This window comes from Balaenoptera borealis, assembly GCF_965194805.1.
Source record: "Balaenoptera borealis genome assembly, chromosome: 12".
Lineage (NCBI taxonomy): Eukaryota > Metazoa > Chordata > Mammalia > Artiodactyla > Balaenopteridae > Balaenoptera > Balaenoptera borealis.
The window spans coordinates 72,415,324-72,428,744 of NC_138869.1; the positions used below are offsets into that span (position 1 = coordinate 72,415,324).

The 13,421-nt window shown below is 55.7% G+C and overlaps 1 protein-coding gene across 3 annotated transcripts in view; it reads right to left on the reverse strand.

Moving 5' to 3' along the window:
* MDGA1 (MAM domain containing glycosylphosphatidylinositol anchor 1) overlaps positions 1-11,245 on the reverse strand; it is a 54,202-nt gene extending 42,957 nt beyond the window's left edge. Inside the window, exon 1 of one of the 3 annotated variants that reach the window (XR_014232547.1) lies at positions 10,251-11,245. Coding sequence is in view for 2 of the 3 variants with exons in the window: in XM_082346733.1 (XP_082202859.1) it covers positions 10,251-10,317 (67 nt within the window). In the remaining variant the exon portion in view is untranslated. The remainder of the gene's footprint in view (positions 1-10,250) is intronic. The other 2 variants (XM_082346733.1, XM_082346732.1) reach the window with 2 other exon arrangements.
* Positions 11,246-13,421: the final 2,176 nt, after the last annotated feature.

The following is a 13,421-nucleotide window of genomic DNA, read 5'->3' on the forward strand; positions in this document are numbered from 1 at the left end:
TAAGGAGATCAGAACAGCAAGATGAAAGGAGCCTGGATCTCTAGTGACCAAGGAGCCACCAGAGCAGCCGTGGATAGCCTACTTCTAGACTTAAGAAAGTCACTTTAATTTGTTTGAGACTCTGTAGTCAGGTCTTTGGTTCTGGCAACAGAATGTGATTCCTGACTGATATAGGACTGAGGGTCCTCATGCTGCTCCCATCAGCAACCCATTCTCTACAGCACAGTCTGGGGGAAAAAAAAAAAAAAAAAAGGTCAGATCCTGCCCTCAGGAATTTCACACTTGGGGGCAGTAGGCAAGTACCAGACTTGGTATTGGGCAGGCTTGAGTTCAAATCCTGACTCCACTACCTGCTAACTTCAGGGCCTTGGGCAAGTCCCTCAAGCTGAGCCTCAGCTTCGACATCTGGAAAATGAGGACGCTGGAAAAGGCTGCATTCTCTCGCGCCACCGCGAGCTCCTTGGGGGCAGGTATCCTTCAGCCCTCCCTGCAGCCACAGCGCCCACCTCCCTTCCAGACACTTAGCAGCTGCTCATTAAACATGTGCTCGGTTTACATTTGAATTGAATTGCTACGATGTGGCCCAGCTCTGAAATTTCCATTTTCTCTAAACCAAAAAGAGAAGAGAATAAACAAAAGGGCCACATTTCAAAAAGGTAACAGAATTTACCTATTGAAAATCAATGAAAACAACATTTCTGGAGCAGTTTCTTTCGGTCTCTTTAGGTTCAGGTCTGGAAATTCCCTGGCTAGAAGCAGAGTGAGAGAGGCTACTCTCCCAAGCTCCTGACCTTTCCATTTAGACTACTAAACTAGAAAGTCCCCTGGCTCATAATTTAAAAAATGATAAGTGAGTTTTTTTTAAGACCCGAGGGTCCAGATGAGCATGGCTAAAACAAAGCTTGGGCGGTGACCTGGAAAACCCAGAAATGCCCTCAGAAAGCCCAAGGGAAGAAGGCATCTGTTTGGGCCTGACTCATTCAGATGCACTGTCTACACCAGCTGTGCCTGAGAATCAACTGGAGAGCTTCCGACCACAGCTGTCTTGATGCCACCTGCAGAGTTTCTGATTCAGGAGGTCTGGGGGTGGAGCCAGGTATCTGTTCTTGAAAAAGCTCTCCAGGTGGTTCTGACATGCCCCCCGGGGCTGAGAAACACTTCTCTACACAGCTCCCAACCCTTCAGATAATCAAAGTCAATCCCGGCTGAGTTTCTGGGACTGGAAAGGAACAAAGAAGAGACTGGGGTGGAATCTCCAAAGCTGGCCAAGCAGCGGCCTCATGCCCGCCCACATCACACACTCTCTCTCACACACTCACACACACACACACACACACACACACACACACACACACACACACACACACACACACACACACACACACACACTGAGGTCACCCACCCCTGCAGCCCCAGCTTCCCAGAGGCAGAAGGCCCGGCCTGGGTAGGGGAACTGCGGTTCCAGCCCTCCCTGGCCTGTGACATTTCTCAAAAGAGCAGCCTGCACCTCCTGTTTCCATACACCACCCACACCCAGGGCTCCCTACCACCTGCCTGCCATCCCCTCTGCTCTCGTGAAACAAAGTCCCCATAGATTGCCTTAGAGTTTACCAAGTGCTATCACTCTCGGCTCCTCTGTAATCCCAAGAGGCGGCAGCGCCTGAACCAGCCTTCCAGATAAGGAAACTGAGCTCAGAGAGGTGAGGCTCCTGGGCTAGGGTCTCTCAGAGGCAGCAAGCTGCCCACTGACCCTCCAACCCAAGTCTTCCCATTTGAGTCCAATCCTCCTTCCTGTCTGTCCTTGCTGTTCAAAGAGCAGTCTGTGGGCCAGCAGCATCAACATCACCCAGGAGTTTGTTGGAAATGCACAATCTCTGCTCAGCTCCAGACCCACTGAGTCAGAATTTGCATTTTCACAAAATCCCCAGGGGACTCCTTGGGAAGTCCCCCTGAGAAGGAGCCCCGCTCTGTGCTGCAGCCGCATCCCCACCAACCTCCCGGTCCCCAGACGGCCCTTACTCTGTCTCCTCCCCCACCTCAGATGGCCCTTCCTCCCATGGACTCCATCCCTTCCCTGCCTTTCTGGTCCCTGTCCCCTCTTGGGTCTCCTCCTACCTCCCTGATGCCACCTGCTCTGTCTCCTCTTCCTCCTCCCACCCCCAGGGCACTGCTCTCAGCCCAGTCTCCTCTCTCACTCTACTCTCTCTTCCTTGGCAATTTTATCCTACCTCGTGGTCTCACCTCACATCGTTGTGTAGACATAAATCCAGATGTGCACGTCCACCTCTCAGAACAGATCTCTCTCCTGAGCAACGCCACTCATGTCCATCAACATCTCTCCCAGACACCCCAGCACCAGAATCCCATGAAGTTCAAAACTGCACTGGCATTTTCATTCAAATAAAACTATTCACCGAGGCCTTGCTAAGTGCCAAGAACAGTGCTCAGGGCTTGCCAGGTACGGCTTATTGCATGCTTATCACAAACACATCTGACAAGCAGAAAAGCCACGGCTTTGAAAGCAGATGTAATTTCTCGGGCTCTCACAGCTGGTTCAAATACGGGTTCCTTACCCAGAAGTCCAGGCATTTAACTGCTTCACTCCACTGCCCCAAACCTGTCTGACTTCCCATGGCCTTCGCTCCATCTCGTTGCCATTGTGTGCCAAGCCCCCCAACACCAAACTTCAGAGCCATTTTCAACTCCCATCCCTTGCCCAAGCTCTGAAATACTGTCAGGACCCAATGATTGTACAGTCTCACTTCTCGCCTTTTGTAACAGTCTCTGACTGGATCCTTCCCTCATCCCCAACCTCCTACAGTCTATGCTCTACATGGCAGCCAGAGGGATTCTATTAAAAAGGTGTCAGTTCATGTCTGTCCTCTGCTCAAAACCCTCCCATGGCCCCCACCTCTCTCAGGATAAAATCCAAAGTCCTTACTTAGCCTTCAAGGCTGCAAACAATCTGCCCCCATTAACTCTCTAACCCCACCTCCTACTCCCCTCCCCATGGTTCACTCTGCTCCAGCCATACTGGACTCCTCGTTGTTACTAAATAGTCCAGGCATGTTTCGACCCCAGGGCCTTTGCACTGGCTATTCTCCCGCCTGGATCACACTTCCTGCAGACATCCACGGGGCTTCCTCCCTCCTCCCTCGGGCATCTTCAGGTCTCTGCTCTGGTGGCACCTACTCAAGGAGCACCTCTACCCCCAACTAATGGGTATAAACTTGAACCACAGCCTACCACACCTTGTCCCCTTAGCTGCTTTACCCATTTTTATAAAATTCATCACCATAGAATGCATTACTTATTCACTGACTTGTTTACTGCCTGTCTCCCCTCAACTTGAACTTAAACTCTAGGAGAACAAGAGCATGTTTATTTCATCAAATATCTCAAGTGCCGCTTACAGAGGCTTCTCTTACATGTTTGTTGGTTGGCTGCAGTTCTTGTACCCACTCCCTCCTGTCCATTCTCACAGCCACCACCCTGGATCAAGCTCTCATTACGACTTCCCCAGACAACTTCTGGATCTCCTGACCAGTCTCCCTTCGCCTGACCGCAGCCTCTTCAAACACACAGCTGCACGGCTACCCAGCCTGATATGAGGTACCTGGGCTCATATCAACCCATTCCCTTGCTCAACACCCTCACAAATCCAAGATTCCAGCCTACTCCCCCCAAGCACAGGCTTTATAATCAGCAAATCTGGGTTCAAGCCCAGCTCTGCCCCTTGGACAAGTAACTTCATCCTTCTGAGCCCTCAGTTTACTCATTGGTAAAATGGGCTGATGAGTGACTCTCTCTTAAGGGATTATGGTAAGGATTAAAGAAGACAATACATATTCCTGATCTCAGCCTGGGCCGCAAATGTTAGCAGTTTTTATTATTATTCCTTTACTGTTCCAACTCTAACTGCCCTGACTCCCTTTCAACCTACGCTCCAGCCCAAATCAACGACTCACGACTCCCCCCACACACCCAGGTTCTTTATCCTCCATGCCTTTGCCATAATGAGTCCTCCACCTGGGATGCCCTTCTCCTTACTTCTATTTGTCTAGGCTGGTTCAAATGCCCCCTCCTCTACCAGGCCTTGGAAGTAATTTTCTCCCTCTTCGAATTCCCACAGCCCTTTATCTGCCCTTGCCACATGGCATTTATCAAGATCACCCAGGAACCACCATCTTGTATGTGATTCCTCTCCCCTTCTCCTTGAGGGCATCTTATTTATCTCAGTAGCCCTGTCAATGCTCAGAACAGGGCCTTGCTCAAGGGAAGTGCTCAGTAAATATTTAATGAATGGCAAGAGGGACACCATACTGTTTTCCAACCCCCAAATCAGAAGATCCACTGGGATCGAGTCTACAAGCCACTTCTTACCAGCTGTGTAACCTTAAGCAAGTTCTTAAACTCTTAGAACCTTGGTTTTCCCATCTGTTAAATGGGGACAATAGGACCCCCTGTTCTGACCTCTCAGAATGTTATGGAATCAAAGGAGGTAGATGCATGAAAATGCTTGGCAATGCACGTGGTACTTACACACCTGTAAGATATGGTCGTCATAACCAACGATTCTCCCCTAAAAAGTTCATTCCTATTTGCCCAAAAAGATGCCTGAAAGAATCATCATCGAATGCAAGGCAGGATGTCAAGTGAGTTTTACTTTCTTCCTTATACTTTTATGTTTACTCTGATTGTTTTTGCAGAGAACACGTGTTACTCATAGACTTGCGAAAAGGGAGATTGGGTTGCTTAAGAAAAAAGATTCATTCCTTTGGGTTAAGCATTGCTTTTGCCTTCCATAGCAGCATTTAAATGCAATAGGGGCCCCTTAATACCTAGTATCAGCTGTCAGCAGATGTGTGCCTGCAAAGCAGGGTCTCTGACTATGGGGAGGAAGATGCAGAAGAGGGGCCATACTCAGGTTCACAAAGAGGCAGCTCTGCCAAGGCACAAGCCCTTGCTCTGCACACAACCCAGCCAAACCCCACCAGAGAGCTCTCCTCCAGCCTAGGGTTCAGGAAGTGTGGCTTTGGCCACAGGCGAATGCCCTGGGACACTGGGGTGGGGACACGGGAGGTGGAGGGCGGCCTGGAGCTTCAGAAGGCCTTAAGGAGCTCCCGTGGGCCCCAGGCTAAGCTCATCCTACTGGGAGGCTTGAGGCCAGGAGAGCCCAGGAAAGGCAAGAAGCAATGTGACAGCCAAGCCCTCCCCCTGCTGGCCATATCTGGAGTGGCAGTGCCAGCGGCACAGGGCAGGGTCCCCAGGCACACACCCTCACACCTGGAGCCTAGTCAGGCTCAGGTGTCCAGAGGCAAGTCAGAGCTGGGGAGCGCTCTTCCAGGACTGAGTGGCCCAAGGTCCCATCTCCCAGGTCCCCTGTTTTTGCCAGGTGGGGCATCTCCTGGCCCATCCTCCCTGAGCCCAGCCACAAGGAGATGAAAGGTAGGAGTGGGGGAGAGGAAGGCAGACGAAGGGGAGGGGGGAGGGTGTGGGGGAGAGGAGGGTCCTCACACTGCTGCCTCTGTCTCACTCCTCCCCGGCCCGCCTGCGCCTCCTGGGCAGCGGGAGAAGCCGTGGCTGCTACCACTGCCCGGATTTCCACTCCCGCCCCCAGGTATTGATTTCCTGCATCATTCATTTGTTGGCCTTGGCGGCTGTGATTAGCTCCCTCCATTCTCCCTATGGAGCCCTCACCCGTCCCTCCATGTTCCAGCAAAGCAGAGCTAATACCAGGCTCTAATCGAGGCTTTGCCACCCTGGCCCCAGCAGCTCACAGCCAGGCCTGGCCAATTACAAGTAGGCTCTTGGCATGTCCCCAGCCCGCCTCTCGAAGGTGCCTTCCTGGCTAACAAACTCATCCTCTCTAACCACCCCCAGCCTCAGGAAGCACAAATTTGCAGCCTGCAGTGTAGGATGGGACATCACGTGGCTCTTGACCTGAAGGAGGACTCTCCGGCCCCCCGACGTCAGGCCTGGGAGCCCTCAGGCTAGCACAGGGGTCAACTTAAACTTGGTGGGGCAGGGGTGCAGACAATGTTGACAAAGCAAACAAAACAGCCTGGATTTGTGGACACAAGGCCCTCTTTCTCCCTCGTGTAGTTTCTATAACTGAAAAGGAAGAAGGGACAGAGGCAGGGACCTTCTTGAGGACATTTAGAAACCCCCAAGCCTTCTGCTTGCCCTGGGAGGCCAGAGTTTTCTGATGCGATGCCTTCCTTCTCCAGGGGACAGCCAGTTTCAAGGCATGGGGTAGAAATGCCAGTGAAAAATCCCAAGGGTGCCCACACTCAGATCAACACCCAGAAGACGGCACTGGGAGACACACTTCCTGAAATTCCCTCTCCGCACCCCTCAGAGGAGGGAAAAAAACCTGACTTGGTGATAATTCTGTAAGCTATGTTGCTCTTGTCAAATTATTCAACATCTGTCTTCATGTTCCCACAAAAATTAGCATAGGATAGTAGTTTCTGATGACACCTTTGGTGAAATATTTTGACTTCCACCAGTAAGTTGCAAACAACCTGTCTTAAGGATAATGTCAATTCACACTCCTGCATATTAAATAATCCAGGGGTTTGTTGTGTTTTTGTAAAGGAGAGGAGTCCCACTGACCTGCCCCTGGCTGGAAGTCCAGCAGCTATGGAAGGAAGAGAGGAAGCCAGGATGGAGGAGGGGGTGTTTTCTGATGCTATCCACACATAGGATATTCCTCCTCCATCACCTGGCTACTGTCTTTGCCCCAGAACTAGGCCTCTGGGGCCAGCCCACCCCCCTGGCTTGCCAGAAAGCAGATTACAGGATCCACTGGGAGCACAACAAACTGGGCCAGGAGATTGGGAGGCAGGAGGGCAGAGGGGACAGGCTCCAAATGGACCATCTGGTCCAGTACTCAGCTCCTGTAGCGTCTGTGCCCCCAAGAAGAGCAAAACCACCTGACCAGACTGAGAGCACCTCCCCAGCCCCATTGTAGACAGCGGACCTCAGAGACGACAAGACGACACTCAGAGGGAAGCCAGGCATAGGGCTCCAGGCACCTGCCTCCCACCAGCCTCATCAGAGACCCACAGCCCAGGCCAGATCCTGACGGGTTTATCCTCCACATCCTGCTCTTCCTCCCTCTCCTCAATTCAGCTTCCATGTTAATCTGCCCCTCCCTCAGCCACACAGGCTGGGAAGATGCTGGGGTTCCCTCCCTCGGGCACACTTTTTTCTTTTGTGCCTTGAGTAAAACCTGCCTCCCTTCTCACTGCCAGGGAAGCTGAGGTCCCCTACGGCTGCCAGCCTAGGACTCCATGACTCTCCCTAAGCAGAGACTCTCAAAGAGACCCCACTACGCTGCTGGAAACCATCCTAGACAGACTTCTTGGAGAGAAGGAATTTCAAGAAACATTTCCTCAACTTCCCGCCAACAATGGCCCTTCATTCATGCAACAAATACTTGCCAGCTCCTGCTGTGTGCCAGGCACCATGCTAGGTGCTGACATACAATGAGGGGCATGAGTGACCATCCCTCACCCTTACACTCTACTCTTTCTCAAACTGCTTCATCTGCTTTGGGGGGGGGGGGGCGGAGCAGAAGATCTAACTCACCATATTATTTCTTTTTTTTTTTAAAGAACTAATATTTTTTTAATTTATTTATTTATTTTTGGCTGCGTTGGGTCTTCGTTGCTGCACGCGGGCTTTCTCTAGTTGCGGTGAGTGGGGCCTACTCTTCATTGCAGTGCACGGGCTTCTCATTGCGGTGGCTTCTCTTGTTGTGGACATGGGCTCTAGGCACGTGGGCTTCAGTAGTTGTGGCACACGGTCTCAGTAGTTGTGGCTCGCGGGCTCTAGAGCACAGGCTCAGTAGTTGTGGCGCACGGGCTTAGTTGCTCCGCGGCATGTGGGATCTTCCGGGACCAGGGCTCAAACCCGTGTACCCTGCACTGGCAGGCAGATTCTTAACCACGGTGCCACCAGGGAAGTCCCTCACCATACTGTTTCTTTAAGCCAGACCCAGTGATACCATAGTTCTCCCTTCTGCTATATCTGGCCAAGGCTTCTAGCATCACAAGGAACTCGGCAGCCTCTTGTGGTCCTCCTCCTCACTAGATCCTCCACTCTCCATCCACCTCGATTAAGACTTTTCACCCTGCAGTTCCCCTGAGGCCTTCCTTGGAGTCATGCTCTCAAAGGGCAAGTGGAAAGAACGTCACCCAAGAGCTCCGGGTTGGCCCCAGTGCACAGCAACACACCTTGATTTGCTCTGAGTGAGAGCAGCTGGGACCCAGGCACACAAGGGAGTGGAGAAAATACAGAGAAAGAGGGACTTATAAGCCAACGGCTAAATCCTGGCCCCAAAGTACTCTGAATCAGGGTCCACAGAAATTACTGCCCCACCCCCTGCCTTCATTGCTGGGGTTTCCAGGCTAGGCTCAGGGGAGCTTCTTCAAGATGCGTCCCATGCAGCCCCGGATAAGGTTGAAGAAACTGGAGGGGATAGAGAAGAGGAATGGCCAGGAGATGGGCCATTCTGGCCAGGAGATGGCCAGATCTGCCCAAGGGCACTCAGAGGGAGGAGCAGGGTGGAGGATAGCAGCAGAGGCGGAGGACTCCCCATCGCTCTCCAGAGCCCCTGGGGTGTGGTGAGAAGGCAAAGACCTCAGCAGGTCCCTCCTTAGGCCACCTCTTAAGGAGACAGTGAAGCTGTAGGGAAACCTTGAGGAGAAAAAAGAAAGAGGACCCCCCCCAGTACACCCTGATGTCTTCCCCTACCCTGGGGAGGCCAAGGCCTTTGGAACCCGCCTAGTGGCCTCCTCTCTACAATGCAGCCTCTCTCAGTCCCTGCTGCATTCTTCCTCCTTCTTTCCCTTTCTGGCCTATGTAAAGGGCCAGGCAGTAAGAGACACACAAACTAATTAAGCAGCAGAGTTTGGCCAGATGCCTGGGCCAGCCTCCCCCAGGGAATTAAGCCCAAGCCAGCTAGCTGTGTAGGGCCAGGAGGATGTCACCTCCCAGATACCTCCAGGACACCCCTCCCTCTTGCCAGGCTCAGGGACACAGGCCAGGCATCCCCAGAAGGAAGCATTTAGCATCTGAACTTGAGGCTGGCAGCTGAGGGACAATGCCTCTGCCCCCACCCCCTCAACAGAATAAGTCAAACCCTCTCCCGATCTAAAGGTGAATAATTAGGTCCTCAACCCTAGAGAAAGAAGAAAAGAGAATCTTCCCCACTCCAGCTACACACATCATTTAAAAAGTGACCTATACAGACCACCCTGCAGTCAGAAGAAGGTAAAGTAAGGGCCACCGCGTCCCAAAGACTTTTTGTGCTGTGGGTCAGGGGCATTGCTGGCTGCCAGAACTCAGAGGGAAAGTCCCTGAGAGGCATGAGCCCTCGTGATCCTGAACGGATGATGCCCACTCCCGGGATATTTCTCCCGGAAAACCGACGAGAGAGAAGGGAGAAGGGGTAACCAGAGTTCCCTTGGCGCCTGAGAGCGTGGGTGCGGACGCGGGAGCAGAGCTGCGTGGCTGGAGGCAGAGTTCCGACACGTAGCCTGATGGGTGCGTGCAGTGTTTGCTTTCCCGGGGACTGTGGCTGAATGTGTGCGCGCAGGCAGAAGGAAGGTGGGGCTGGGGTTTTGTAGCTGGGAACCGGGGACAGGAAGAACTAACTGTCTCAGGAGAGGTCCGAGAAGGGATTCTGGGGTCTTGGGAGCCGGATCTAGGGAATGCCTGCATCCGCTTGGGCTGTCAAGAAGCGAAGCAGCGAAGCCCAGCGAGAGCCGGGAAAGCGAGCCAGCCGCCGGGCCGCGGTAGTGGCAGCCAGCTCGCTCGCCAGCCGGGCGCAACTCCGCATCGTGCATCGCTCGGCTTCCACTCCGGAGGCCGAGCCAGGGTGGGATGAGGTTTCGGTGCAAGTCGTTTTCCCAGCCCCCGGTGTGCGGTCTGTCAGGGTCTCTCGAGCCAACTGGGTGCTCTCAAGTGTTCCGATTCACTCCCGACCCTGGCAGGGTTTGGGAAAGTGGGTACTACCTCCCCCTGGCATCCCTGGCTTCACGCCAGACCCTACAACCTGTCTCCGTGCTCTGAAGCAGCTAGCTCGATCTCCTCGCGCTCTGGAAAAGGGCGGGGACCCGGGTATCCACTCCAGAGTCCGAGCCGGGGTACCCACCAAACCCGGGCAGCGCGCACTTTGCGCCTCTTGCAAAGTTTCCGCGCGGTGCTAAGCCGGCATGGAGCGGGACGCGGGCTCTTACCGTAGACTCCTTGTCCCTGGCAGTGGAAGGGGATCAGCGCCAGAAGTAGAAGGCAGGTCACCTCCATCTTCACGGCCCGTGCTTCATCCCCGCGAGGCGGCGCAGCCCGAGAGGCGGTGGGGGGCACCTCCGCCGGGGCCCTGCGATGCCCCTTGCGTCTTCCCCTTCCCCGAGAGGCGACGGAGGGGGCGGCGGCGACGAAATCAGGAGGCTGAGGAGGCGGCGGTGGCGGCGGCAGCGGCAGCGACCCGGGTTTCTCCTCCGGCGGGGCCGCTGCCCGCGTGGGAACGCAGGGGGCGCTGGCCCTACCCCGGGTGCCTCGGCGCGCCCGGCGCAGCAGCCAGCGCCCCGGCCCGAGAAGCCCGGCCGCCGAGCCTCTCCGGGTTCCCAGGGCTGTCCGCTCGGGGTTCTGGGCGCCAGGGACCCCTTTGCGGAGGCGGAGGCGCTTGGATCCAACAGGCCACCGACGACTGACAAACTTGTCGTTTCCCCGCCCAGGGGACGCCCCTCCGCGGAGCTGGGGCGGGGAGGCCGAGGCTCCGCTGGGGTTAATCCGCTGTCTCCAGTTCTGCGGCCGGTGCTGGGGGCTCAATGTCCCGACCCAAGGGGGCCGGGCTGGGCGTCCTCTCGGAGGCGAAAAGCCCCAGCTCTGGCCCTCCTGAGCAGGGGAGAAGCGCGGGCTAGGCTCCGCGGAGGGGCGAGAGTCACGGGTCCACGGGTCCGCGAAGTTAGCCGAGCCACCGAGGAACCCCGGGGAGGAATCGCGCCCCAGGGCCCCGCGGCAATCAAGAGAGCAATTCCATCCAAGAGAGACCCCAGAACGCGGGGAAAGAAGGAAAGTTTGAGTCGTTTGAAAAATATTCGCGCTCTCGCCAAGGCCTGGGCTGCGGCGCGGGAGCCGCTTGCCGCCTCTGCTTGCCTCGCTCCGCTCCCGCCGTCTGGCCGTGGCGGTGGCGCTCCCCGGCTCGGTGCTCTCGGGAGAGCCGGGCTGCGCCGCGACCCAAGTTGGTCGTCCCCGTCCCCGCCCCCGCCCGGCGGCCTCCGCCGGCGGGGGCCCAGAGCAGGCGGGGCCGGGCCGGGCTGCCGGGCGCGGCTGCAGCTGGGCTTCGGGCCTCGGGAGCGCTCCGCTCGCTCGGCAACTTGGGCTTCGCTGTGCTGCTTTTTCCCCCCTCCGAGCTTTTCATTCCGCGCCCCCCCCCGCCTCCCCCTCTCCTCCCTCCTCCTCGCGTCTCCTCGTTCGGTCTCTCGCTCTCCCACCCTTTGTCGCTCGCTCTCCTGTTTGATTCCCCTCCAGTTAAAAAAAAGGAGCCAATTAAAGGCAGCGCAGCTCGCCGGGCCCAGCCTCTGTCCAATTTCCTCGCCTCCCCCAGGACCAATTAGAGAAAACAAAACAGGGCTGGGGGAAGCGGACTGCCTTTCTTCTCTCTCCCTCTCTCTCTCCCTCTCTCTCTCCCCCTCCCCCCTCCCCCCTCTCTGCATCCCCCCCTTCTCTCCCTCTCTCCGCCCCCCCATCCCCCCAGCAGGAAAATGTCAGAAAGCAGAAATGGATCCATCTATCCCGAGGACAGAGGCGAAGAGACGTGGGTTTCGGCGCGGGCTCTGCAGCGCGCTCGCACACTCGCTCTTCGCCCGCCCTTGCACACCCAGACCGGCTGCCCGAGCCGGGTGCACCGATCCCAGTACTCTCGCTGGGCAAGCACGGCCGTTCGCCCCGGGGACTCTAGCCTAGCCTGCGGGGCACTGCTCACTTTGTAAATGTTTTGCACTTTTGTGGGGGCGGGACTGAAGCTGGGGTCGAAGGGAAAGGCCGAGGGCCGGGGCGCCCGCGGCTCTTGGGATCCTGCAGGCTGGCGAGCCGGTCGCCTGCTGTGGGTCTGCAGGGTTGTCTGCGCGGCCCTGGAGTCCCTCCGCCCCCGGCCGAGCCCCGCCCCTTTCCAGGCAGCCTCGGCCTCTCCCGGCGTCCGGCGTGGGGGCCACCGCCAGAGCAGCTGGCTGAGCCCGGGGCGAAAAGGGAGCGATCAGAGCTCCTGCCCTTGCCTCGGCCCGCAGGTTGCCAACAGGTTTGTCCGCAGGACCCCGCAGCCGGAGCTTCCCCAGGCCACCTTCCATTATCCCCAGCTCGCCCCTCTCTCCGTCCTGCCTCCCCTCAGGACCTCAGGCGCCCCAGGGGCGCCCTCTCTTTCAGCAGCCAAGCCAGGGGCCAGCTGCACCTGCGGGGTCCCGCACTCCCGGACTCCGCTACCTCAAACCGGCCCTCCGAGAGCAGGGGTGGGGAGAGTGCTCCTCCCAAACGCCGGCAGGGAGAGGTAAAGGCTAGCAAGCAAGGCGGGCGGCCTCCCCCGCACCTCCGATCGCTTTCCTCTACCCAGGTCTTGCTAATCTCACCTGCTCCACCTGTCGCCGTTATTTATCTCGGCGTGTGCGCAAGGATTGTATTAGGGCTACCCGTGGGAGCGCGGAAAACCGCAGCAACTAAGAAGCGGGGAGATTACAAACCCTCCTCCCCCACCCCCGGAACTGCGTAATATCTTGGTTGTGATGGTGGTCCACGACTCCAAGCATTTGTCAAAACTCAAAGACTGTATACCAAAAAAGACTTTATTTTTCAGTACGCAAATTAAAACAAAATTTTTTAAAAAAGCCACCCCTTTCCCAGGCTCATGTCCAGCTGGTTCCCTCCTCTCCTGACCCTCCAGGGGCTGACCCTCACAGGAGCACCTGCCCCCAGCTTCGGAGGTGGGGTGGCAGGAATGTGAGGTGTCTGGAGAAATTCCAGGCAGCATGGGGGGGGCGTGCCATCAGGTAACATCTCCTCAGCTTCCTTCTGTCCATCTCAGAAAGTCCGAGACCATCGGAAGAATCTTTTTTTTTAATTTATTTGATTGGAGTATAGATGATTTACAATGTTGTGTTAATTTCTGCTGTACAGCAAGCTGATTCAGTTATATATATAACATCTTACGGAAAAACCTGAATGAACTTTTTGGCCAACCCAATACATACATTCTTTTTCATGTTCTTTTATCGGAAGAATCTTATTCTGCAGCCCACCCTCCACTTGATTGCTCCTCTTTCAACCCCTCCTTTCTTTCCTCTCCTTCCTTACCTGTGGGTCCAAGGCTGAATAAGGGGAACCAGATCCAACTTAGTTTTGGGCACCCAGCAGATTCC